Source organism: Muntiacus reevesi, chromosome 3 (assembly GCF_963930625.1).
Source record: "Muntiacus reevesi chromosome 3, mMunRee1.1, whole genome shotgun sequence".
NCBI lineage: Eukaryota > Metazoa > Chordata > Mammalia > Artiodactyla > Cervidae > Muntiacus > Muntiacus reevesi.
The window spans coordinates 215943551-215969095 of record NC_089251.1 but is presented as its reverse complement, the minus strand read 5'-3'; the positions used below and the strand labels follow the sequence as shown (position 1 = coordinate 215969095).

The 25545-nt window shown below is 34.9% G+C and overlaps 1 protein-coding gene across 1 annotated transcript in view; it reads left to right on the top strand.

Annotated features, from left to right (window-relative positions):
* LRP1B (LDL receptor related protein 1B) overlaps window positions 1-25545 on the top strand; it is a 1678044-nt gene that overhangs the window by 1108046 nt on the left and 544453 nt on the right. Inside the window, exons 36-40 of the mRNA XM_065928990.1 lie at window positions 7902-8036; window positions 8601-8730; window positions 23675-23801; window positions 23937-24088; window positions 24386-24510. Of these exons, the coding sequence (XP_065785062.1) occupies window positions 7902-8036; window positions 8601-8730; window positions 23675-23801; window positions 23937-24088; window positions 24386-24510 (669 nt within the window). The remainder of the gene's footprint in view (window positions 1-7901; window positions 8037-8600; window positions 8731-23674; window positions 23802-23936; window positions 24089-24385; window positions 24511-25545) is intronic.

The following is a 25545-nucleotide window of genomic DNA, read 5'->3' as shown; positions in this document are numbered from 1 at the left end:
TTCCTTCTCAACATACTTCACCCTGTTAAGTAACTTTTTTTCTTCTTATCTGTGCCTTTGACAGGTTAACTAGTAATTCTCAACCTGCACACTACCCTAGACTAAGCAATTTAAAAATCTCTGAGGTGTGGTTGCATCTTTAGTATTCTTTGAAAACTTCCCCAGGCAATTCTAATGGGTACCTATTTAAGAACCAAAAAAAAAAAAAAAAAATTAAATTATTTAAAGGCAGACCTATTGCTGAGAAAGGGGCAGTGATTAGAGATGGTTTCTTTCTGAAAAGTGGCTAATCAGAAAGAGGAGGGAATGATAAACTGAGACAAGAGGAGAAGCCAAAGATAAGACATGTCTGGGGCCCAATATGAAGCTGCACTGGGAAAACGAATCCTGTGGTGGGCATAGCTAGGACACCTTTTGGAATAAAGACATTTAATTTTCAGTTTGAAGTTTTTGTGTTGTGATAATAAATTTTTGTATCTCATGCTTCTGTGAATTCTATTGCACTGTCTGCATTGCAAGTTTGTATATATAGTTCTGTGTATAAATGTAGGTGAGAGAGTAAGATATGAAAGTGAAAATGAAAGTGAAGTCACTCAGTCTTGTATGACTCTGCAACCCCATGGACTGTAGCCTACCAGGCTCCTCCATCCATGGGATTTTCCAGGCAAGAGTACTGGAGAGGACTGCCATTTCCTTCTCCAGGGGGTCTCCCCAACCCAGGGATTGAACCCAGGTCTCCTGCATTGCAGACACTTTACCATCTGAGCCACTAAGACATGGATTAAAGGAAAAAACTGAGTCCTGAATCTGGACTGAAATGACATAGAAGAGAAACAAAATATTACATTGAGACACTTGATAAATGGAAAACGCAGGAGTAATAGTATAAAGTCTCTTCTTATAAAAATAAGAGAAGGTGATTATTGAAAGAATAAAAGACCAGAGTTTGAGTTAGAGGGAACTGTCATATCTGTCAAAGTTTTAGAATGAAAATCAGCTTGGAGACCATTGTTTTGCTTAAAGAAAAGGAATTAATGGATTGTGTGGCCTTACAGCAGCTTTGCAAATGTAGAAACAATTTGTTTCTGGGTGTATCTATTAAGGTCACTGCTGATAAGTAGCAAAAAAAAAAATTGTTTTTAATTTAAAAGCTAACAAACACATGGAGAATGCTTATATTTGATTTTTAAATTTGAAATGTGTCTGCAACCAGCTCATACGATAGTGGTAGCAAATAAAGTCCAAGCAAGAGTTGGTGTTTGGAGCGAGGAACATTGTTCATTTTGATTCCCATAGTCAATTACAGCACAGATTCAGTATAAGCATTGATATCAAGAATTGTATTGGCTCCATACAGCCAAATCTTGTTTGTATATAACAACAAAAGCTAAAAAAGTAACAACAAAGTCCTGACAGCTTTCTCTGTAAGATAATAAAGAGTGTAGCTGGTGAAAATTGTTGAATAGCCACAGGTAAAAAATTCTCTAGAACCCAAGCCTGAAGTTGATCAGGAAACCAGAACACATTTGTTGTTGTTGTTGTTGTTTATTTCTTTCTCTTTTGGCTGTGCTGGGTCTTTGTTGCTGCATGGGCTTTTCTCTAGTTGCAGTAAGCAGGGGCTACTCTCTCGTGGCGGTGTGCGGGGTTCTCTGACTGCAGAACACGAGGTTCTGGGGCGTGGGGGCTTCAGTAGTTGCGGTACATGGGCTCAGTCATTGTGGCTTCCAGGCTCTAGAGCACAGTCAGTAGTTGTGACCCACAAGTTGAGTTGCTCTGCAGCACGTGGTATCTTCTCGGACCTGTGTCTCCTGTGTTGGCAGGCAGATTCTTTACCACTGAGCTACCAGGGCAGCCCCAGGATATATATTTTACAGAATTTTCCGTAAGTTAACTTTGAAGATTGAGCACAATCCTCCTTTCAATGTATAGGATAGAGTATAATGGGACCAACAGAATGGAAACAAAAAAAATTGGGTAGGTAAACTGAGCTCATCAAAGTTGTAACTATTAGTATCTAATGTCCTTAAGTAAATTTTTCGTAAATAAAATTTTATTGAAATATAGACATGCCCATATATTTACACATATTTATTTATTTTCATTGACATATAGTTGATTTACAATATTATGTTAGTTTCAGGTATATAGCATAGTGATTCAATTTTTCCATAAATCATACTCCATTTAAAGTTATTACAAAATAATGGCTATATTTCCCTATGCTGTAAATATATCTTTGTTACTTAATGTATTTTACACATAGTAGTTTCTCTTAATCCCAAACCCCTACTTGCCCTTCCCCACCGACTTCTCCCCAGCTGGTAACCACTAGTTTGTTTTCTATATCCATGAGTCTGTTTCTGTTTAATTATATACATTTGTTTGTTTTAGATTTCATGTGTCAGTGATTTTAATATTGAGTATTTGTTTCTCTATGTCTGACTTATTCAACTAAACATACTACTCTAGTCACTTGTCTTTTATTCAATAAGGTAAATGCTATGAAACAAGGTAGATAAGCTTGGTGGCTAGTTCCTGGAAATCAGAGAATTTTTAGAATTTCTTGCACGTTCATCTGTCCTAGGAGGTCTTTATGGTTGAGCCAGTGGTATATGGAGCGGGTGGTGGAGCTCAACAGTAGTTATAGAAAGTCTATAGAGTAGATTATTATTTGGGGGGAAATTATTTCAGATAATTAATGCATATTAAAGCAAGCCCTACTTACTAAAGTCATCCTATGACTCAACAATTCTACATGTGTTTATGTACCCAACAGAAATGACACTGTATGTCTGTTATAAGACATGGATGAGAATACAACATGAAGTCTAGTGTGTTCATGACAGGTGACTAACAGTATTAGTCATAAGAAAATAGACCACTAACTATAATTGTTATTACCTTAAATTACAAATTTTATTTTCCAGTTTTACAGCTATATTATACTTTACTTATTGTTATATATCATGCTGTTGCTGCTGCTAAGTCGCATCAGTCGTGTCCGACTCTGTGCGACTGCATTGACGGCAGCCCACCAGGCTCCGCCATCCCTGGAATTCTCCAGGCAAGAGTACTGGAGTGGGTTGCCATTTCCTTCTCCAGTTATGTCATAGGACAGCTAATTTTAAAGTCAGCTCCAGAAGTGAAACCTATGATTTCAGGAGTAAAATCTGTGTGTTCACCATTGTACTTCTATGCCTACATGGATGCTTAGCATTTACTAAGTATTATGTAAGTATTTGTTGAGCGGACTTAATTAGAGTTAAAAAATCATATTTTAGAATAAGTATCAGAGTGCAGTTGTGATAGTCTTTCATCCTTTTCTATCTTTACATGTATTTCCACTTTATATCTTTCAAGTTTGTCAGAAGATTTTGTCATCTTTCTGCCTGATTCTCTTACTAATTAAAACATTCTAGACATAACTTATGTTTATTTAGTTATATCCCTGGGTATTAGGGTACATATTATTATATCTTAGTGAAATTATTCCACTTAGAGTATAGAGGTATACAATATATATGTTAATATAAGGAAAGGAGACTTGGATGTGAATGAGTGACTTAAATCTTCTGTCCTCTTAGTTCAGTTCAGTTCAGTCACTCAGTCATGTCCAACTCTTTGTGACCCCATGAATCACAGCACGCCAGGCCTCCCTGTCTATCACCAACTCCCGGAGTTTACTCAAACTCATGTCCATCAAGTCTGAGATGCCATCCAGCCATCTCATCCTCTGTCGTCCCCTTCTCCTCCTGACCCCAACTCCCAGCATCAGGGTCTTTTCCAATGAGTCAACTCTTTGCATGAGGTGGCCAAAGTATTGGAGTTTAAGTTTCAGCTTCAGCATCAGTCCTTCCAATGAACACCCAGGACTGATCTCCTTTAGGATGGACTGGTTGGATCTCCTTGCAGTCCAAGGGATTCTCAAGAGTCTTCTCTAACACCACAGTTCAAAAGCATCAGTTCTTTGGTGCTCAGCTTTCTTCACAGTCCAACTCTCACATCCATACATGACCACTGGAAAACACATAGCCTTGACTAAACGGACCTTTCTTGGCAAAGTAATGTCTCTGCTTTTTAATATGCTATCTAGGTTGCTCAAAACTTTCCTTCCAAAGAGTAAGTGTCTTTTAATTTCATGGATGCAGTCACCATCTGCAGTGATTTTGGAGCCCAGAGAAATAAAGTCAGCCACTGTTTCTTCTGTTTCCCCATCTATTTCCCATGAAGGGATAGGACTGGAGGCCATGATCTTAGTTTTCTGAATGTTGAGCTTTAAGCCAACTTTTTCACTCTCCTCTTCCACTTTTATCAAGAGGCTTTTTAGTTCCTCTCCACTTTCTGCCATAAAGGTGGTGTCATCTGCATATCTGAGGTTATTGATATTTCTCCTGGAAGTCTTGATTCCAGCTTGTGCTTCTTCCAGCCCAGCATTTCTCATGATGTACTCTACATATAAGTTAAATAAGCAGGGTGACAATATACAGCCTTGACGTACTCTTTCCTATTTGGAACCAGTCTGCTGTTCCATGTCCAGTTCTAACAGTTGCTTCCTGACATGTATGTAGGTTTCTCAAGAGGCAGATCAGGTGGTCTGGTATTCCCATCCTCTTGGTCCTCCTTATAACATCACTACATGATTGATTTGCTTACTAATATCCCAAATATACAGCATAAAAGAATATAAGAAAACATCTCAGTTATTCAGTGCTCTAATCCAGCAGATTTGACCATTTAGAGATGGTCTCAGCATTACAAATTAATCTATTATTCATATATTGAATATTCATGAGGTATCTACTGCACATGTAACTGTTTTGGTAAATACTGAGTCAATTGCAGTCCCTACCTATCACATATCTCAGACAATTTCCAAGAAGAAATGCAGAGATGCAGTTTCAAGTCAATATAATAATAAGTATGTGCAAGATAATATAGTATATGTGTGAAATAATGCTTTGTGGTTATACTGAATAAAATTTTGCAGGGCTGGCAAAGCTATTAGAGAATAATAGGAAAAAGTAAGGGTCAACTACATATTTAGTGTCTTTTTTATTCTAATCCTTGTGAAGATTGTTGTCAGTGTCCTCTTTGAACTCATGAAAACACTTTTCTTAGGACTTCCCGGCAGTCTGGTGGTTAAGACTCAGCGGTTCCTATGCAGGGGGCATAGGTTTGATCCCTGGTGAGGGAACTAAGATCCCACATGGGGTGTGGCCAAAAAAATTTTTTAAAAGCCTTTTATCTTTACTACTAATATGCTGTTCATGCTATACTATTATCAACTGTTAGTAATTTTTCAATGTGCTTACCCTCTGTTCCTTAATTACTTTATAAATTTTCTCATGTACAAGCTGTGTCTCCCTTACTTGTGTCTCCTTTCAACCAGTCTTTGTATTATGCATCACATTAATTCCTTTGTCATCAGATATTTACTCTGACCTTAGTATGTACTAGGCACTCTTCTAGGTGCCAGGGACAGTGAACAAATTAAGTCCCAGCCCTCAAAGGGATTATATTTCTGTGAGACAAGACAGATACTAAACAAACAAACCAGTAAGTATCTAATGTGCTTGACACTAATATATGCTGTAGAGAAAAATAGGTCTGTAAGGGAAATGGAGCATGACAAGGAAATAATTTCTATAAAGAAGTCAGAGCAAGTTTGAGTAAGAAGGAAAATATTTGAGCTAAGACAGAGCCATGCAAGTAGCTAGGGAAAGAACATCCCAAGCAGAAGAAAAAGTGATGGAAAGAAATTTAGACTGAACAGTATTTGGTTTGCTTTAGGGAAAGGAAGTTCTTGTTACTAAAGGGGGGAGCGTGGAAGGATAATAGGTGAGAGAGAGTTGAAGGGTGTGGGTGGATCATGAAGGAAGGTCTTGGGAAGGAACTTAACTTTTACCTTGAATGAGATGGAAAATGATTAGAACACTGAATGAAGAGTAGAGAAATTATTTTACTGAATTTGAATAAGGTGACAGCGGACCCTCAATGGAGAAAAGGCTCATGAGGAAAGGGAGACCTCAGGCAAGATTGGAAGCTGGACTTAAGTTAGTCTTTTGCGGTACTTCAGGTAGGAGGTGATAATGACTTGGATTACATTCTAATTAGCGTGAGATTGGTGGGATGAGGGATATGATTTTAAAGAATAAAAAGAGCTAAAATATTTGGTAATAGATTGAAGATGAGAGCAGTTGGTGATGAATTCGATGTGAAGTGTGAGGGAAAATTATTAAGGACAGCATGAGGTTTTTAACCCCAGAAACAAAGGATGGAGGTGCCCTTCATCATACCACCATGGCAAGGGGAGCTGCCATGTAGAAGACTGCAAGAGAAGCATGTTTCAGGTAGAAATCCAAAATTTGGCTTTCACAGTCAAGATTGCCTTTTCTTATATTCTAGTGGAGATACAAAATAAGTAACCGGCTATATGGGTCTAATGTTTGCAGGAGAGAGTGGGGCTCTACATATAACACTTAAGTATTTATTCAAAAGTAGTGCTTATTTTTGTTGATCAGTTCATTCCTTCAATCATGAAAACATATCAATGAATACTTTGACAAAATGGGAAAGATGAACCAAGTCCTTACTTTCCAAATATGTATATGAAAATGGTATTTCTGCTCTGATTCAAGCATGTATCTGCCTAAACCACTGTTGCAAACAGGGGCTGTTTGGAATGTTTCCCCAGATAGATAATAGAATTTAGACCATATTTCATTTGAAGCAGAACCCCCAAACTTACTGATAAATGGCTTTTTTATACTAATTGCTTTTTCTTTATTTCCATAGCCTGTCACTATGCCAGATGGAAATTATATTGGTCTTAAAGGATTTGTTCTTCATTAGCCATGTAGGTCACAACACAAAAACTTACTTAGTTGGTAGCAAATTTATTATTTAATGATTTGTCCCCAGTGTCTTTCTGGCGGCTGTATTTAACATCATTGATCTATAATCGCTACCCTTTATGCATATGCATGCACATATATTTCATTTATAGTCTTCAGACACATTTTTCATTCAAATATTCAAAAAGCACTGTTATTTAAAGACTCTATGATAGCACAGAGGCATTCTTCAAGTGTTGTCCTTAAGCCCATTTTTACAATGAGAGTTTGAAAAAGAATGCAAAGGGTTTATAGTTGACATTTGGGAAACTAGTACCTCAGAAAGAATAATTGGATGATAAGGTACTTTTAAGGCTTTATACATTTTGAATGACCTTATGTTTAAAATACCCTTGACATAATTGAAATGTCTTGTTTCTTTCCATTCTCTCTCTACTTTGAGACTTTGTTTATTATCCCCAGTAGTATTCTTATTATAAGACATTAGAACAGATATTATGAGAAACACTGTGGTCCAAAATAATATGGTAGGATAACAAAATTGTAAATTCATGAGAGATAAGTATTTATGAGTTTAAATGAATAGGAAAATGAAGAAAAATAAAAATGATGTAATAGACTATTTGCACATATATTTTAAAAATGCTTTAAAAAATATATTTGACTAGGTTTTCTCATGTGGTTTTAATCTTTCTTACCATTTTTATTAGTAAATTTTAATGAAGAGCACTTATACTCTGGTACACCGGTATGATAATGCTCAAAATGCTGATGCAGTGTGCTCCTAATACATATATCCCTGATGATAGAAAAGATTGAAGGCAGGAGGAGAATGGGGCAACAGAGGGTTAAATGGTTTGATGGCATCACCACCTCGATGGACATGAATTTGACCAAACTCTGGGAGATAGTGAAGGACAGGGAAGTCTGACTTGCTTCAGTCCGTGTTCAAAGAGTTGGATACAACTTAGCGACTGAATAAAAACAAATACATATATCAATACATTTTATAGTGTATGTATGTTTGTCTGTTTGCTTTGTCAATAGAAAATGATACCATCTACTGGACAGATATGGGCTTCAATAAAATTAGCCGAGCCAAAAGAGATCAAACTTGGAAAGAAGATATCATTACCAATGGCTTGGGAAGAGTGGAAGGAATAGCTATTGACTGGATTGCTGGTAAAATCCATGGCTTTCTGTTTTTGTTTTAAGCTTATATTGTTAGGAGCTCAATATGCTTCATAAAAATTCTGTTTCTGAGCCATCACAGGTTTTTGTTTGTTTGTTTATTTGTACTTCTAGCCACAGGGATAAATGGTCTCTTTTACTTTTGGTTTCCCTCTTTCTAATATTTTTGAGCCTTTATATACGTGTTTTTATGTAGAAGTAGATTACGTAGTATTAACTTTGCTCAACTCTCCTGAGAGTCCCATGAGGTTGGTAAAAAAGTATTAGAAGTTGTTTTTTGCCTGAAGTCAGTAGAAAGTGAAAATAGAGCTCTTTTTCAGGTGAGAGAAGTTTCCATTTATTTTTAACACAAAAAAGTATCATTATATGGGTTAAACAACAGATGTGTGAGATAAGAAGTATTAACATATTAGTTTATTTATAGCTTTCTGCTTAATGCACTTATTAAAAAAGAATATAGGAGGTCATGTGAATGTTCAGAAAGTTAATTTTAGCTATAATTAATAAACAATTTTTCTCACAATTATATTATAAACATTTCTGTATTTCTTCTAGGTAACATATATTGGACAGATCATGGTTTCAACTTAATTGAAGTTGCAAGACTCAATGGCTCTTTTCGTTATGTAATTATTTCCCAAGGCCTGGATCAACCAAGATCTATAGCTTTGCACCCAGAAAAAGGGTAAGTTTAACATTTACATATATTTGGGGATTTTAGGTGACTTTTCTAAAGTTTCATTAAAAGAAAAATCTATACATTGATATTAATATTTATTTTTAATCATAATGTCTGAAACAAATTTTATTATCTTACCTAAAAGTTTGTTTTCACTTCGTCATGTGTATTTCAGTACATATTTGATGGGCTTACATTTATTATGTGTATTTATTTATTTATGGCTGCACTGAGTCTTCATTGCTACCCGCAGACTTTCTTTAGTTGAGGCAAGTGGGGACTACTCTCTCCTTGAGGTCTGGTGGGCTTCTAATTGCAGGGACTCTAGGGTGCCTGGGCTTCAGTAGGTATGGCGCATGGGTTTAGTTGCTTCAAGGTATGTGGAAAATTTCCGGATCAGGGATCGAACCCTTGTCCTCTGCATTGGAAGGTGGTTCTTAACCAATGGACCAGCAGGGAAGTCCTTATGCAGTTCTTTAATGTGTGTGTAAATCCAAACGAGTACCCCAGTGCTTTCCTAGATTATTCATTTAAACTTCTTCCCTAAAACTGTTTACGTATTTGGAATTCAGTTTTTTTTGTTTGTTTGTTTGTTTGTTTGTTTTGGTGAATGAAGTAACCATCTGATAGCCAACTTTGTTCTTTAGTATTTCTAACACTTCAGTTTCTATTTCTGTATTTATCATTGTTATATCTACATGTTCACCCCAAGCTTTTTTTCTTCTTCTTCTTAAGTTACAGATAAGTATGTCTACCTGTCTTATTGAAAGTTCCATTTTTCCATTTGGACAACCAAACTCTACAGTCTAACTAAAATTCTATAATCTGAGTTTCTATTAATAGTTTCAATGAAATAAACTGGGTTTCTGTTGCTAGGGGAAAATCTTGAGACGAATTTCAAAGAGACAATATGACATTTTTGGTATCTCCTTCACATATCCTATGTTCAGTATATCAGAAATCCTGTTACCTTTGGCTTCAAAATACATTTATGCTTTACCTACTTCTCCCAGTTTTCATTGTTTCCACCCTAGTCTGAGTATAATCACTCTTGCCAGCATTTCAGGATTGTGGATTACCATCTTCTACCCTTGTATTCCTACAGTCTATTCTTCATTTCACAGCCTAATGACCCTTCTCAAATGTAAGTGGCAGTAACTTCTTTGCTCAGAATTCACTAGTGAGTCCTCTTTCACTGTTTAAAAGTTTATAACAAACTTGTTAGAGTGTTTTTGTTGCCTTTTAATTACTAAATCATGTCTGACTCTGTTATACCTGATGGACTGGAGCCCACCAGGCTCTTCTGACCATGGAATTTCACAGGCAAGAATATGGAAAGGGTTGCCATTTCCTGGGCTACCAGTTGGCTCAGGGGTAAAGAATCCACCTACGTTGCAGGAGACACGGGTTTGATCCCTGGGTTTGGGAGGATCCCCTGGAGGAGGGCGTGGCAACCCACTCCAGCATTCTTGCCTAGAGAATCCCATGGACAGAGGAGCTGGTGGACTACAGTCCATAGGGTTATAAAGAGTAGGACATGGCTGAAGCAACTGCGCAACACGCATGCACACCATTTTCTTCTCCAGAGTATCTTCCTGAGTCAGGGATTGAACCCAAGTCTGCATTGGCAGGCAAATTCTTTACCACTGAGTCAACAGGGAAGCACAGAGTGGCACTATTTCCTCCATTTTACAGAAAAGGAAACTGATTCCACAATTAAAGTATATTACTCTGTCATTAACATGACCTATGGGAGAGTTATATTTTCTAAATTTCAAAGATTATGCTGCATTATATATGTATGCATGTATGTGTGCTAGCTGTTACATATACACATATAAGTATTACAGAAACTAATAACCAAAAATATCAATCATATAAGAAAATAGGCATAATAGATTTAGCAAAAAGTTATAATAAAAATTTAAAGACTAGAACTATAAGTGAAAGAGAGAATAAACAATAATGAGAAAATGCTGGAAAAGCTAGATATTTTAGAAAATATTTGAGTTGAGTCTGACTTGTCCTGTACATTCTCTTGCCTAGAGCAGGAGACTCTGGTTCAATCCCTAGGTCAGGAGGATCCGCTGGAGAAGGGAATGGCAAGCCACTCCAGTATTCTTGCCTGGAGAATTCCTCGGACAGAGGATCCTGGTGAGCTACAGTCCATAGCATCGCCAAGAATCAGACACAACTGAATGACTAACACTGACTATTGCAATGACATTTTAAAAATCTCTTTTTCATTTATACTTTATAATAAAGCAGTGAATCAGTATACCCTCAATGGAAAAACTAAACCTGATCAATTGTTGGACTATATGTTATTATTTTGAAGGTAGGAACACATATAATTTGAATGTTATAAAATTTTATAGATACACAGGAAATGGATTTGTTTGAATAATTTCTTCCCATCATATTTGTAATAAGTCCAGTGCTTCACTTTATCCTAGAGAACTTCTTGTGCCTGGTCTATTATTGATTAATACAGTTCAATTTAACAGGCCTCTTGCTGCTAACTTATCAATCTTTAGTTTTCTCTTGCATTTCTTTTGAGGCTGAGTTTTGCCCTCAAGTTGTTATTCCAGACCTTCTTTTGCTAAGTGTATTTTGTGCAGTCATCTTAGCATATAACTATATCTATTTCTCTTTAGAATGATTGAAGACATCAGGCAAAATCTCTGCATATACTTCACTATTTTGTCAGTTTAAGTGCTACGCCCAGCCAACAAGGTTATGTCACGACATCTCCATCTCCTTCTCAGCCTTTAATTCAGAACATGTTGACAAAACAGGATGATAGATGATGTGAAAGATGCCAGTAGACACTGTAAAGTATGATGATATAAATGAGGTGTAACTATTGTTGACAATGAGTTTTCTGTTTAAACTTTTAAACAAGTACAAAATTTTGTTAAAATATTAAGTAACATAATGTAAAGCAGAACTAATATGGAAGCACCAAAAGACTATATTGATATAGCTGAAGCTTAAATCTGATACCTAGATTTCATGTTAAAGTGAAAAACTTTATACAAATATTATAAAACTACATTAAATTTTCAGGAAACAGAGGTAGCTTATGACTGGTGTAGGTAGTAAAAGTGAGGGTAGTAGCAGCTGTGGTAATGATTAGCAGACACTTTATTGAGGAGACATGAAGAAGGAATGTTTCTGAGATGGAGTAGAAATATATTATATGAATAAGAAATTAAGTAAATAAAAAATTAGTAGTGGCAAAGCAAAGGCCATTGTTAAGAGCAAAAGCATATAAAGGGCATGTAGGGGAAAGTAGTTAATGTAGATGGAAGATAAGTTGGAGCCATAAAATTGGCAATTGGATTCCCCACATTTTGAAAATGTTGTGATGACTCCATCCCCAGTTTACCAAGTGAAACACAAACTGGTCCTGGATCCTCTCTCGTGAGCCTTCCCCTTGACCCCAGAGAATCCACATATGCAGAGATCAGAAGTACGTTGGAGTTGTTGCATTCTTTAAGAAATTCTTAGGAATGGTTCTTTATCCTTCTAGGAAGGATGTTATGGAGGAAGAGGAAGGGTTTTTTTCTCTGCCCTCAGATCAAGAAAGGGAGACCACCAGAGACCAATATATAAGTGGGAAACTAAAATAAATATAAAAGTTGTAATTGGAAAAGTTGTGTGACTTTTTTACTGCAAGTTCTTAAGCCAGGAGGAGTCAGATCAAAGCTGGAAAGAGGGAAGAAGCTTTTAAAATAGATATAAGATATAAGTTTGGACTTAGAAAGATCTGGTCTTTTATGCATGAGAATTAATCTTAATAATATCATTCTGTTTTTTTTTTAGCTAGAATTGTCTTGGAAGTCTTGGATTCTTCCTGAGATAGCAAATTCTGGAAAAGAGATAGTTATTAGAGCATAAATAGAAGCAAGAGTTGGATAAATATAGTCATTTCTACTTATTCCAACAGAGTTCAGGTTCTGCAATAAAAAATGGTAGTGGATGAAATTATCCAAGGAAGACTACAGGAAAAGAAATCTAATGACACAAATGAAGAATGTTTACAAATAGGGGCTAAAATGATTATGAGGAGCAAAAAGAAAATTAGCAATAAGGCAAAAGAAATGCAGAGAAAGAAGCCATTTCAAGTACTCACAAAAATCACTGTCCTAGAAATCAAGAGAAGAGAGTTTTAGGAAGCACTTCAAATGTACCTGCAAGAAGGAGATTGAGAGACATAAAAGCAGAAAACAGGACATGTAATTGGTGAGAGGGGTGACATTTTCAATTGTTATGAATTTCAGGAAATTGATAAGAGCAGAAGCCAAATATAAAGAATTAATAAGTGAAAGATAATTAGAAAATAAAGCCAGAATATTTAGACTACAGTGATAGAAACTTGGGCAATGAAGGAAAAGAGTAAAAACTAGAAAGTTTGTTGAGAAGATAGTAGGGTATAAAGAAAGGTTTTTCTTAGTATGGGACCAAGGGGGTATTACACATATTCATAAGCTGAGGGGTGGAAGAAAATGTGTGTGAAGAGGAGACAGATTCCAAGGAGTTTAGCAGGAACCTTGGCAAGGAAGAAGCAATAGGGTGGGATAGGAAGAATTGGGGATAGCAGATGGACAAGATTTGAATCTTAAATCAGATATCTCTGAAAACAGATCCTGGAATGAAAATTCAAGTCAGATAGAAGTCAGATAAGAAAGGGGCCAAACAAAGTTTCAACTGTGAGCCTTGGAAAGTTTTGGAGGGTAAACCTCACTTAGCAAGGGAACTTGGCTTCAAACTCCCAGCCAGTTATTCACTGGATAGGGCAACCCTGGGGAGATATACATTACCAAGATTTCTTGCTCTCAGCACCACTTGCAAAAGAAGATTCTAGTAGCTGTCCTCTGAAAAATGTTGCCTATATGAGTTACTAAAAAGAAAAGGACACAGTAGCTGGCACTGGAGTGCATAGAAATCGAAAACAGGATCAGAGGGTGTTTAAATGCAGCACCAATGGTATCTACTACAGTTTGGAAGGTCAGTGTGGACGTTTCCTACCTTTGATATTTTTGAAGTATCTTGATCTCAAATGCTATATAATTTTTGGTTATTGGGAAGATTAAGTGAGGTAAATTTAAATAGGAAGATTATATTAGGGAAAGTTCTCTTCTATTTTTGGCGATGGAGTGAATGAAGGGGACAGAGTATGCCAGTTGTTGTTCAGTCACTCAGTGTGTCTGACTCTTTGCGACCTCATGGACTGCAGCATGCCGGGCTTCCCTGTCCTTCACCATCTCTCAGAGTTTGCTCAAACTCATGTCCATTGAGTTGGTGATGCCACCCAACCATCTCATCCTCTGTCATCCCCTTCTTCTCCTGCCTTCAATTTTTCCCAGCATCAGGGTCTTTTCCAATGAGTTGACTCTTCATAGCAGGTGGACAAAATATTGGAGCTTCATCTTCAGCAGTAAGAATATGCCAGTAGAATCTATTTTAGAGGTTAAAATTAGTGAAATTGAAGAAAGTCATAGATGATATGCATAGAATTAGTGGCTATAAGTGAATAGGTAGATTTGCTGAAGTTATTGTGACAAATAGAATATGAGTAAAAAGGATTCCAAGCAACATGTGTCCAGCTGAATGAACTTCTAGAATATAATGGGGTATTTATTTATATGACCTTGAATAATAGTGCTTGGTAACTTAGCAGTAGAAAAATGATGGGAAAAATAACCCCAAAAGGGAGCAGGTGATAACATAATCAAAGTTGGCAATTATAAAGGAATAACCATGAGTTGCTAATCAGGAGATGAGGTCTAGAAATTAGTGATGAAATGGAAGGAAACCAAGAACAGAAAATTAGAGTAATGTAAGGTTGAGGCAAAAGAGAGATGTAGGTCCCTGAAACAGAAAAGATGAGGAAGCATGAGCTGGGATTTTCACAGGAACAACAACATGAGTCATAAGGTCTCTAAGTATGTCATCTTGGAGAGAGAAGATGCCAAAATTGTCAGCTATTAGTAAAGCAGTTAAATGGATTTGGTGTTTAAATGTATTAGAGTGACTATTTGATGGTAAGGGAAAATGAAATATACAAACTCATAATGTGAATGTTTTGAAATGGTGCATATAACCTCAGAGAAAGTTTTTTTTCCCCCCTTACTTAAGTTTACTTCACTTTTATTTTAGACCCAATGGCATCCATTTCTTTGGGCATCTCATTACAGTTACTCTTCCATTCTGTCATCTTTAACTTACAATTTTCCCTTTGCTTTCAACTAGGTTCAGATCCCTCTTATTTGAAAAGAAAAATGCTGCCCTATTTCTCTCTGCATATTTACTTCTCTAGTTCTTAGAAGTAAATGTCTCATCATTGAATTTCAGAAATGAGTTTTCAGCTTTAGTTCTTTCTAGGAATATCTAAATTTATCCATAGCCAAATCCAGATTTTTATTTTCAAGTTTCATACTACTTGCCTTCTTAACATTTTTCCATTGATTATCCACTCAAGAGTTTTGCTCTGTTACCTTCTTTAACTTGGAGTTTTACTGTTCTCTCTGATCTTTTTTGAGCACTGTGTATCTGTTCTGAGCACACTCATTTAAAGCTTTGTATGTTATTTTCTCTCATTCTATATTTATCTTTTACATATATTTTCATGTTTCTAACTTTAATCATTGCATTACATCCAATATTTTATCTTCATTCCTTTTATTTATTTTTACAATTTCCTTTAGAAATGATTTATTTTTATTTCAGTGATATCCAGCTTTCAGTAAAACTATTTCATCTACTACATCTATTTTTCATCTACTTTCTGTCCTAACCATTGTGTCTCTTTGTGTTACCATGGTTCCTTTGTCCTGACAAGATTGAAACTTACTTTAGACCTTCCATGGGTTTTCATCAACTATTTCCACCTGTCTGTAAATCTTGCCATTCCTTATCACCAGCTGTCTCAGGTTTTCCACTTCCCTCCATTGTGACTCAGCTCTGAGCTGAGTTAGCCAGTGGATCTCAGTAAACACTTTGATTTATTAATTTTCAGATTCACAAGATTCACATTTCATCCCTCAGAAAAAGAAATCTTTGACATGTAAAACTATTTTAAATATTATTTCTCTATCTTCTTCTTAAAAATTTTTCTTCAGTATTACTGTATATTTTTCAGGATTCAAAATTGACTCAATATACCTTTTTAGATATTATGTTTATTTTCAGGAAATGTTTATTACTGCTTGGAAATATTAGTCAAAAGTGTCTTCCAGTACCTTATCTATATGCTTACTGATGAGTTTAGAGGGCTGGAAAAAGGGCTTATCAATGACCACTCTGTGTAAAAGCTACTCAAACACCAATTTCCAGGTAATATTACATAGACATATAAGTGTCAAAATTCATATCATAGGAATGAAGTACAGCATTTAAATATTCTACCTAAAGTTAAAAAGTGGCAGGTGGCCTTGCCAAAGGAAAATGTGAACCATAACGGAGTAAATCAGCTGAATCCAAAATATAAATGTTCCTTAAAAAGTGGGGCAGGAAGCCTGATTTTGAACAATGGAGACTTGAGGTCTTTTAAAGTGTAGCCAAATGCAAAATGGAAGGTGTATATGAATTTAGTTCAGCTTGAAAAATCAGTTTCTCTCCTCCACTGACTCCCTTTTTATTTGGTAAGTCCTCACTCTTTAAAAAATTAAAATGTAATCTCCTTATGCTAAAAAGTATTTTTCTACCTACAACAACAACAACAAAAGAGGTATAGAAAGTCACAGTATCATATCAAAAGAGCTGGTTAATCTTCTATGATGTATGATCTCTAAATGACGCAAAAATACTCTATTTTTTCCCCCTTTTAGGCACTAGGATCTACATTGCCCCTCTTAATTTAGCTTTATATCTCTATGAGGATAAATAACTTTCTGAAAAGTGTTTATTTCCATGACAAAGATCCAGCTTTGTGGGGTATCTTGGTGTTCAACAAGTACACCTGCTAAATGATCTTTGATTGATTACATAGATGTATATATATGTGTGTGTGTGTGTGTATGTGTGTCTGTGTATTTGGGATATGTTCAGTAATATATAGAAGGTCTTAAATGACAGTTTAACATCTTTGAAATAGCAAAAGTATCACATAGCTTAACACCATCTCCTAAAGCATATTTTGTATCTGAAGTCAAGGTGACATATAAAAAAGAAGGAATTGACTTTGATTTATTAGAAACAATAGAAATCATGATGGAATCAGGGTGCTAGTTCATAGTATTAATATACCATGATGGTTAAGTAACTCAGAAATACCACAATAATTCCCCAAATCACAGCCACCTTTTTCTATTAATACAAGACTCTGAGAGAGGCATATTAACAAATTATAAGGACAAATGAAAGAAAACTGCTGTGTTTTATTTTCCATTAGGAATTTTCTCCAAAATTCTACTGCAATCACTCTTCTTTCAAAGATAGTTATGTCTTACCTGATTTTTTTCCTATGTATTTCTCATTTCTTCACCTCTAAACACAAATCTTAGATCTTACCTCTCCCACTGAAAAGAAAAATGAAGGGCCAGAAGTGATGAAGATGCCCTCTGCTTTCATTGCAGGTACAAGCTAGTGAAGGAGAAAGGAAGCCCAGAAAGGCCGTGGCACTTCCTTTTGTAAGGAGGTGGCCCTGGGCCAGGCCACCAAAGCCATGTTGAATGGAGACCAGTGATAGTTGAACAAAAGTATAGGACCTTGTTCCTAATTTCTTAAGAGATTCAACCAGTAAAAATGCAGTAAAGGGTAAAAGAGAAGTTTAAGATGTTTCTCCATTTGCTTATAGAAATTTCCTGTTTGTTTTGACATGGGATATCCACAGCAGGTTGATATGACTGATATATAAAATGGTTTGGGGGTCATGAAACCAATTACAATTTTCTGTATAATATTTTAAGAATTCCAAATCAACTCATGAGCACTAGAAGTCTAGGCTCTTGGAGTCTGTGTTAAATATTTCATAGGAAAATACATACATTATAGGGAAACATCAAGTGTTATAAATTGAGAAAACCAAAAGGGAATAAAAAAATGGGCCATTCACTCGGGAAAACAACTGTTAATCATATAAATACAAACTAATATGTTTATACATGTATATGTACATATTTATTAAAATGAAAGGATGGGAAATAAGGCAGGGTATAAATAGATACATAAAATAAAGAATTAAATATAAACCTAACATGTTATGGAATTACAGATGCAATGGAATGTTTCTTTCTAAAGACTTTTTCTCCATATTTCTCCACTGTTAGCTGGGCACACACATAATTGTTTTACATAATTACTTAATATTGCAAAGTCAGTTCAGTTCAGTTCACTTGCTCAATTGTGCCCGACTCTTTGTGTCCCCATTGACTGCAGCACACCAGGCTTCTCTGTCCATCACTAACTCCCAGAGTTTACTCAAACTCATGTCCGTTGAGTTGGTGATATCATCCAACCATCTTATCCTCTGTTGTCCCCTTCTCCCCTGACCTTCAATCTTTCCCAGAATCAGGGTCCTTTCAAATGAGTCAGTTCTTTGTATCAGGTGACCAAAGTATTGGAGTTTCAGCTTCAGCTTCAGTCCTTCCAATGAATATTCAGGACTGATTTCCTTTAGGATGGACTGGTTGGATTTCCTTGAAAAGTCAAGAAGGAATCTAATGTAAAACTTAATGATAAAATGGAAAACAGTGTAGAGATTTCTTAAAAAACTGGAAATAGAACTGCCATATGACCCAGCAATCCCACTTCTGGGCATACACACTGAGGAAATCAGATCTGAAAGAGACACGTGCACCCCAATGTTCATCGCAGCACTGTTTATAATAGCCAGGACATGGAAGCAACCTAGATGCCCATCAGCAGATGAATGGATAAGAAAGTTGTGGTATATATACACCATGGAATATTACTCAGCTGTTAAAAAGAATTCATTTGAATCAGTTCTAATGAGATGGATGAAACTGGAGCCCATTATACAGAGTGAAGTAAGCCAGAAAGATAAAGACCATTACAGCATACTAACACATATATATGGAATTTAGAAAGATGTTAACGATAACCCTATATGCAAAACAGAAAAAGAGACACAGAAGTACAGAACAGACTTTTGAACTCTGTGGGAGAAGGTGAGGGTGGGATGTTTCAAAAGAACAGCATGTATATTATCTAGGGTGAAACAGATCACCAGCCCAGGTGGGATGCATGAGTCAAGTGCTCGGGCCTGGTGCACTGGGAGGACCCAGAGGAGTCGGGTGGAGGGGGAGGTGGGAGGGGGGATCGGGATGGGGAATACGTGTAACTCTATGGCTGATTCGTGTCAATGTATGACAAAACCCACTGAAATGTTGTGAAGTAATTAGCATCCAACTAATAAAAAAAAAATTAAAAAAAAAAGAAAAAATAACAGAACAACACCTGAAAAAACAGGTCTTCAATATTAAGAAATAATAAAAATATTTCTTAAGTTGCAACAGAGACAACAACCAAGATGCCCTGTATCTTTATTTGCTTAGAAAGTTCACTTCTGAAGTTGTTTATGGGGATTAAAACCTCTCTCACCATAGCACTTGCACAGTTTTTGTGTTGAAGCCTCTACTTTCATGACTTATAGAGACTTCAAACTAGCAAGTTTTAAGCATTGCTGTTAGCATTTTTCGCAGGTATGTCTGTCATTAAACAGTGACCTTCATAAGGGTCACTGAGTCCAATTCATCTCTTATTATCAGTTCCTGGCACTTGATAGATACCTATTTAATACTTGTTGAATGAGTGCATGACTGCAATGAAAGAATACTTTTGAGAATCATCTACCGAACCACTATAAAAAAATTAGAAAATAGTATTCAAGGTTATATTCTCTCTAGACTGTCTTTCTTTGAGCATAGTGTTCCAGTATCTGTGGTTGCATTCTTTTTATACTTTCAGGAGCCTCTAAGAAATAGTAATACATCATGACTTGAAAAGTGATTTGGGATTGGCATGTAATACTTTGTCAAAACAAAAATTGCACACGCATGAAGACAAAAGGAATGTGAAGAATCTCTCTTGGGAATAGAGGAACATGCCATATTCCTCATAGGGGATGAAGGATGTCAATTCACATATTCATGAAGTGTATTCAAACTTTGACAATACTGTATTATTTCGCTTGTGCTTTGGCATGAAGTTAGAGACAGCTATATTGGCCTAGGAGGTGTTCAATTAGTATGTTTTTTAAGTGATTCTAGTGAAATTGCTCAGTTACTACTCCTGATATTTAAAACTCTATAGGGCTTTTGTCTTTCTTACATTTTACAGATAAACTAACACAATGTTACTAACTCCACTCTAGCAGAGAACAGAGTGACATTCTTGACTCTCTTTTCAACTTATAGCCTATGTAAGGGAATTATGTGATATTAATGTTTGTACTAGCATGGCAATTTTTGACTATTTCAGTTTTTCTCCAGCATATCTGATACAGTATCTATATTATATTCTCTTAGGGAAAGGATAGGAATAGAGGAAGTAGCAAATTTATTGTAAAAGTGGCAACCCAGATCTATGCTCCAGGGAAAGAGTCAAAGAACCTTAAAAGAAAATGATTGATTCAAATTAGTGGCTTTTCACTGTTTTTCATATATTTAAATATGAGAATCACATTTAATACTATGTCTGTAACAATGTAAACATGTTCATTCTTCTCTTACTCATACTCCTTTATTCTTTCCCCACCCAATTTGGAATTTAGTTTTCCTGTTAGCCTTATTTCCCCCAAAATATTTTTTGAAACTATTTAAAGACATTTATAGTACCTTGAAAGTATATTTTTTCAGCAGAATCTAATTGTTATGTAAAAACATTTGTTTTCTGTTATTAACACACCTGTATGTAAACTAATTCTGTGGTCACTACAATTATAAATTAAAAAACTTTTGGGGACTCAACTCTACCCAATAGTCTTCTACCTATTATTGAAATATCAAAAGTTAATTGGAAGTTAGCTTGTAATATGTATTCTTTGCACATATTCCTGTCAAGAACTTCTATGTCTAATTAAGACAATAGGGATCTTTGTGTTATGATGATTTCTGATATTAATAGTATTTCTATAATATTTCAAACCACTTTTGAATGTCTTTTTTTAAAAAATCTGTTTTGAAATTCTGTAACTGTAAGCTTCTGTGAATGAGGGTATTTTCACTGTAAAACAAATTATTATCCACAGAAATGTCTTTTTTAAAATGCAGTATTTGATTTTGACAATTTTAAAAATTTCTGGATCTGGGATGGCCTTGAAAAGTATTTTCAGGGCTAGATCGCCAAGTTAATACTCTAAAGGCAATTTTCTTGTTTGTATCATATGAACCAACAAACACTTCACTACAGCAGAACTGAACTCATATGGGGATGATATCAATTCGAAATGTTATCACTGAATCTTAATTTCCATGGAGTCTCAAAAACCAGTTAAAACAATTTTCATTTCTTCCCATTGCTAGATATCACATTTAGATATGAAAAATCTATATTCATTAAAAATATATCAAGCACATATATGTAAATTACTCTCTTAAATTATTCATAAGTTTCTCCCTTCAGTTTTGTAAGTAGCGTTCTTTCTCTACATTTGGTTTATCATTCCCAAAGGTTTTCAAGGTGTTAATTTTTTACTCTCCATTTCAGTTTAATGAGCAAATAAGTTGTTATTTGCTTGACATTCATACAAATGTTGCTTAAATTTGGTGGGTGTAGAATCTTTTAGTTTTATTAAGCTGATAAATATTTTAGCTGCAAAAGTGATGCCTGCAGTCAGTTTTGTCTTATTTGGCTATATTGTAACAGTTTGCCAAATTACTACTGAAAATTGAATAAACTCTGTATTCAAGACAGTTTTATTTTAAATATTTTTTTATTGCTAATTTTGTTGCCATTCATCTAAGCCTCCTGCATGGAAGTATTGCAAATTTAAAATAATAGGAGGGAACAAGGGATAAAGAAGAAGAGACTTATTTTTAAGACTAAGACTTTTTTCATATTTTGTTTTGTGTTTTAAGTATGGAAATCTTTGCTCTATTTATACTTGGGGGAAAATAACATTTGATATGATTACTGTATTATATTTGTATTTTTTGAGACAACATAGAGAAGAAAGTACAGACTTAGGTTAATAAAGCCTGTGTGCAATTCCCTTATCAGCCATGTGACTATGATCATTAACTCTCTGAATTGCAGTTTCTATCATTGTGAGTTTTAATATGTTAAATGGCTGATTTGACCTACCCACTCGATATAATATTTTTATTAGTCATTTAGTACATTTGAAAGCAGATTACTATTAAATAAAATGTATATTATACTCATTTCTTTCCATATTTTAACTTTGGAGTATATTAAAAGTATATGACAAGAAACATATTGAATAAATAAGCAAGTCTGTCTTGGCGCCTAAAATGCTTCCTTTATAGTATGACATTTTTCCCATCTTAACAAACAACTGACTAGTCATTTTAATGTCATTAATAATGCTAAAATTTCTCCTTGAAAAGTTAAATAATGCAATACATTTACCTCTCAGTTAAAATATTTATTTTTAATAATTTTAATGCAATGTCCCTTAAAGACTTAAAATTCATCATTTTAATACAAGTATAGGTATTATCATGCCTGCTTCAACCTAGATCTAATCAGTAAAATATTAATAGTTGGATTTTTTGCTACAAAGTTTTCCCTTTTTGATTTATAGAGCTTGTAAATATGGATGAACGTTTCTTCAGGATTAATATACTTGGGATTCCAGCCATAGCTCAATTTGGTTGTAAAAGTCCAATGCATTTATTTTATACACCATTCTCAGGGGGAAAAAATAATCAACTTTTAAGATAAATCAAAACAATATGTATAAAGAAAATACACATATTTTTATATAGTTTAGCATCTTCATGGAGAAATACAAAATGTGAACATAGATCTTTTCTATATGCAATCTCACTTTCTCTTCTTGTGTATGATTGCTTATATATATGTATTCAAATATGCACAGAGTACACACCGTTTTGCTTGAATGAGTCAATGATTGCCATATTTTTCTAGACTTCAGTCATTGCTACTATCCTACAGCTGAATAAAGCTTCACCGGGCATAACTTCAGAAGACTAGATCTGGTTTAACTGAAAGCATGAATTTCTGTATGTAATATAAATATTATATTTGTTGAAAGAATGGGTGAAAAAAACATGGATTATGTACCTTCTGTGTTTTAACATTTTATTTATTGACATGTTTTATTTCTACATATTCTATCTGGATTTTCTTTCGATATTTTAGTTTCTTCCACAGTCCTTCCATATTACAAGATTACTAAAATAAGGTTTGCTTTGTATGAATTCATGCTTTAAAATGGTGTCACAAGATAATTTATGTAATTCAAACTAGAATAGTTAGCCATTTAGCAATCTAAGTGGACAGAATTGAAAGTTATACTGCATTTGTGTATGCATTCATAAATTACCTAGTGCTGTAGGTATAATAGTGAATAATAAAGATCTCTGTCCTCTGTGCTTAACGTCTAATGGCATCCAAATATATGAATAAAAATTAAAATTGTAAAGAAATACAAGTGTAAATTTGCCACTGTAATTCATGCAATGAAGTAGAGTATATGGTGGAAAAATCAGAACACAGAAGGCTTCTTGAAGGAAATGATGTTTGTGATATCAAAAACAGGAGCAAATTAAGCAAGTAGAAGGCATTTCAGGTAGGGAGTAGTTGTGTATATTTTAGAAATTCTTCCTAGTAATTTCTATGAATAGCCAATTTTTTACAATAAAAGTCATTTTATTGAAAACACATACATATATTTATAAAAGGCATTTTTGTTGTTAGTATGAATGTTATTGCTGCTTTTATTATTAATATACATTTTTGTGTTTACCTGAGTTTATCTACAATTTCATTTCAGCTACTTGTTCTGGACTGAATGGGGACAGATGCCCTGCATTGGAAAGGCTCGCCTAGATGGCTCAGAGAAGGTCGTCCTCGTGAGCATAGGAATAGCATGGCCAAATGGTATCTCCATTGACTTTGAGGTCTGTTGGATGTCTTAAGTGTTTAAACTGCATTAAATGCAAACTTGCTTTACTCCATTTTTAGTATTCTCTTATTTTCTTTTTAAAACACGTAATAAAAAACAGCTTGTAATATTACTTTTCAATCGATCTTAGGAAAATAAATTGTACTGGTGTGATGCTCGAACAGACAAGATAGAAAGAATTGACCTTGAGACTGGTGGGAATCGTGAGATGGTGCTCTCAGGGAGCAATGTGGATATGTTTTCAGTTGCAGTCTTTGGGGCTTACATCTACTGGTCTGACAGGTAATTTATTTTTTCATAAGTATTTGAGTCTCAAAATGTTATTTTAGTGTCAGTTGCTTTACCCTTGTAGGATTAGCCATTTCTTAGCAAGGTCACAAAAAAATCTCACAAAACCATGTAATTTCCACAATAAAAAGGCAGTTGCTCTTGCTATTCCAGGCTCAACCCTTTCAATGTCACAGACTAATGTTGGTTTCTTTCCCTTCGGTTGGGCCATCTGTTATCTTCAGCTTAAACAACTGGTTTGGTTTGAATTAGTTAAAGATTGTTGATCATGTATGTTTGACTTCTTGGCAGAGCACATGCCAATGGGTCCATCAGAAGGGGCCACAAGAATGATGCCACAGAAACGGTAACCATGAGAACGGGTCTTGGAGTCAACCTGAAGGAGGTTAAAATCTTTAACCGAGTAAGAGAGAAAGGTCAGTGCTCTTCTATTATCAATACATTTTATGTTATTTTTTCTCTTATTTTTTTAACATTTATTTATCAAACTTAACTTAGGTATTAATTTTCATAAGTCCGAAACCTCAAGACCCTCTTTTTTTTAATCCTCTAATTTCTAAGAAAAATCATATGCTAGCCTAATGAAATTAATTTATAATCATTCATGGATAGATATTTTTGCCTAGACAGTGCATGTATATGGACATGTTATATACTTGGCCTGTCTTCAGTACAGGTTTAGACTAAGTAATATAGAAACATTTGATAAATACATATATTTAACCCAAGTATACAAAGCAGTTAGGATATTAGCAAAAAGCAGCAAAAATTTTTTTTTTCCATTTTATTTAGAACTGACTAAACATGCTGCATTACTTGAACCAAAAGGTTGTCTTCATGTCAGATTGTATTTAATATATAAAGTGATGATGGCTCCGGGAGGTTGCTATTAGTGTGAAATGTGTCCATAGTCATCATTTCTTTAAAATATGTTTTTAAACTGGTATGACAGTGACTTAGATATTTTTTAATATCACTTCCACTGAGATAATATTCATTTTAAGCGTCCATTAGAGTAAATTATAATTTTCTTGACATCAAAGAAAGGTATATAACATTAATTGTTTTGAAGAGGATGATGGATTCATAGAGGGGAATTAGTCTAACATAGAAATCTTAATAGCATATAACATGTTCACTCAAAACTGGAGTAAAAATCTCATGCCCAGTATACTTCGGATGTCAGGCACATCGGAACCATGGATTTCTCTGATACCTTATGTACTTCATAGACACAGGTAGTGCTTCTTTGTTTTTCTTGGTGAACTCAGTTCATGTTTGGAGTGAATTAGTTACTTACTCCAAAGATTATAATATTTGAAACCTATTGTAATCTCAGTATCAAAAAAGTTATGTACTTAACTAACAGATTAAGGTTAACTTTTAATAATTCTCTTTGGATGGTCAGGGAAGCAGAAGAATGTGAAATAATAAATCTAAGGTTTTAAGGT